The sequence below is a fragment of the Larus michahellis genome, chromosome Z, assembly GCF_964199755.1.
Source record: "Larus michahellis chromosome Z, bLarMic1.1, whole genome shotgun sequence".
In the NCBI taxonomy this organism is placed as follows: domain Eukaryota; kingdom Metazoa; phylum Chordata; class Aves; order Charadriiformes; family Laridae; genus Larus; species Larus michahellis.
Window position 1 is genome coordinate 74,402,609 of NC_133930.1, and position 2,742 is coordinate 74,405,350.

Below are 2,742 nucleotides of genomic sequence, written 5' to 3' on the forward strand. Positions count from 1 at the left end.
ACCTCAAGTGCAAAAAATACAGAGGCCCATAGTGGTACGTACTGCACAGACAAGGTAATCCCAACAGAACCACTTATCTGTGCAGCTACCTATATGCATGGTTATGTAAATGAGGATAGCTAAAGAGAACTGATAAGAATTTCAGAAGATTAATGGATTTCACCACCCACTATGAAATGCCATCCATCTGCAGTCCTTGCCTCCTATTTCTCTTCTTTTGGAAATAGTTTACGGACAAATTTATACCACATGATCTTGCTACTTTTAAAGTCAAACCATATACAAGCTGTCAGAACTGTTCACGTACTAACCACGCATCCTTATAGCCTGCATTTCTTACTCCTTAAATCCCAACAAGCCAGCAAGACTAGCATGGACAAACATTTATATAACCAGGTCTTCATTTAACAAGCACTTCTGAGCTCTCATTAGCTTTCCTCTGTGCTGTAGCCGCCACTTTTAAGTAAAGATAAAAATGAGGCCCACATGAACACTGCAAGACTAGGCAACTGTGCCAGACAGTGAAATCCCACCTTGTCAGACTGGCAGTGGGGTGGACTGGTGTGCTCTGAGAGAGGATGGCCCAGCGGCCTAAGCCCATCCGTCACCTCACAGGGCTGGGAAACAGGGTGGAGAAGAACAAGCTGTGACGCGAAAGGAACTGACTGGTTTCAGGGCTCAAGCCCCAAGTGCCCTGCTCACCAGCCCTGCTGACAGGGCAGGCCCCGCGCCCAAAATGGCGCCACGCCCAAAATGGCGCCGCCGGCCGCGCCCTGCCTGTTTCACCCCGACCCCCAACCCCCCCCGGCCGGGGAGCGGCCGAAGCCCCGCCCTCCACTTTGCATAAGGAGGCGCCGGCGCCGCACCCCTCCCTCCTCGGGCGACGGCGGCGGCGGCGGGGCGTGCAGGCGGGCTGCGGGCACGGCACGGATGAGGCGCATGCGCGTTGCGGACGGGCGCTGGAGCTGTAACGGCTGGGCGCGGAGAGGCCGGGAGGGGCTCGGCGCCGCCGGTAGCGGCCGCAGCGGGGCGGAGGTGGTGGCCGGGCCGAGCGGTGTCCACGAGGAGGGTGGCTGGCGGGGCCAGTCGCGGGGTTCGCTGCAGCAGCTGTCGGAGCGGTACGCGGACCTGGCGGCCAGCTACAGCGAGGCGCTGCGGCAGCGGGAGGAGCGGGAGTGCCACAACGCGCGGCTGCGGCAGGAGAACACCCGGCTGCGGCTGGAGAACCGCCGCCTGCGCCGGGAGAACCGCTACCTCTTCCGACAGACCCTGCTGGGGCCCGGCCCCGACCAGCCCCCTCCCGCCGCCGCCGAGCTGGGCGAGGACGCAGAGGCCCTGCGCGCCCAGCTGGGGCGGCTGCAAGAGAAGCACCGCCAGGCCTTGCGGCGCCTGCGGCGCTGCCGGGCCGCTGACGGGACGGAGGCCTCGGAGCTGGAAGACGGGGAGCTGGACGAGCTGCTGCAGGAAGACGAGCAGCCGCTGGAGAAGAAGAGCCTGGTGCTGCCCCTATAGTCGGCCCCGGGGGAAGGCGGCGCGGCCGGGCAGGGCTGCTGTGAGGGGGCGGTGCTGAGGGGAGGCCTGCCAGGCCTGGCCGCCTCCGCCCGCTGGACCTCGGGGCGGGGGAGAAGCGGCTTATCCCCTCCCTCCTCCCTTTGCCGCCCCCGGTGAAACACGGGGCGGCCCCTTCAGCCCTAAAGAAAGCGTTTGAGGAGGGAGGAGGTGGGTTTTTGTGGGTTTTTTTGTTTGTTTTTTTTTAATCCCTTTCCCAGATGTATGACCAGGAAGCATTGACTGTGATCAAAGAGAAGCAAATTCGCCTGGAAAACTGATGCATAGAAGAGGCCAGCGTTTTAGTCGAGGAATGCCTCGAAGCAGCTGTTGTCATGGAGAAAAGAAAGAACCACGGTGAGAAGAACAGTTGTTCTCGTGTCACCTCACAGCATTGAACTGTGCTTCCTTCAGGGAGCAGCTGTGGATCACCTTGCTTCCCTTTCAGTTAGCGACTATCATGTAGCCCTCAATAGCCATGGAGGCTATCAAAAGATGGCTCTTACCAGTTCTGAGTAGTCTGTGTATGTCTGTTAGGAAAGGGAGTGGAGGAAGCTTGCGAGCTGCTTTGTCAGCACTCCAGTAAAAGTTGGTGATCATTTGACGTCCTCTGAATTGTCTGGACATTTCCCGCAAAACAGTATTTGTATCCCTAATGATGGACTTTGTTAACCGCAACACAAATATTGGTTTGAATTTCACACTTTCACATGAAAATGCAGCTGATAAATAAAAATATGACACAGCAAATGACTGTCTTCAGTGTGATTTTTAACTGGGAGTTATTTTGAAATTGTAGGCCCTTCAGACCTTTGTAATGCACTTCCTCAAAGCCAAAGGAATTGGTTATTTTGGGGGCCTTTTTTCCTTAAGAAAATTTACTATTTGAAAGCGAATTACTTAGTTATTTTCAGACCTTTCCTCCTTTAGAAAATCTACTTGGAAGCAAGTCTTGTACAGAACTGAGACATCTGTTGGTTTTGTAATCTTCCGTCATTTTGTTGTAATTTAAAAGATGTCTGATGGCAAACCAATCAGGTTTGGGATTGGTTCTTTAAAGCTTGAATAGCTACGGTCTGTTTCAGCTCAAAGTAAAATGAAAAGGTGAAACCCCATCTTTTCTTAATATCTTTGATAATACAACTTCTGAATTGAGTAGTTATTCATTCATATAATGTCAGCATAAGCCTCTAA

At 54.2% G+C, this 2,742-nt stretch overlaps 1 protein-coding gene across 1 annotated transcript; it reads left to right on the top strand.

The window, feature by feature from the left end:
- Window positions 1-893: 893 nt before the first annotated feature.
- TUSC1 (tumor suppressor candidate 1) lies at window positions 894-2,298 on the top strand. The gene has a single exon (XM_074569517.1). The coding sequence runs from the start codon at window positions 931-933 to the stop codon at window positions 1,510-1,512; it is 582 nt and encodes a 193-aa protein (XP_074425618.1). The 5' UTR covers window positions 894-930; the 3' UTR covers window positions 1,513-2,298.
- Window positions 2,299-2,742: the final 444 nt, after the last annotated feature.

Excerpts from the sequence above, each read along its gene's own strand:
- TUSC1 (XM_074569517.1), top strand. The coding sequence starts at position 931 with ATGAGGCGCATGCGCGTTGCGGACGGGCGCTGGAGCTGTAACGGCTGG.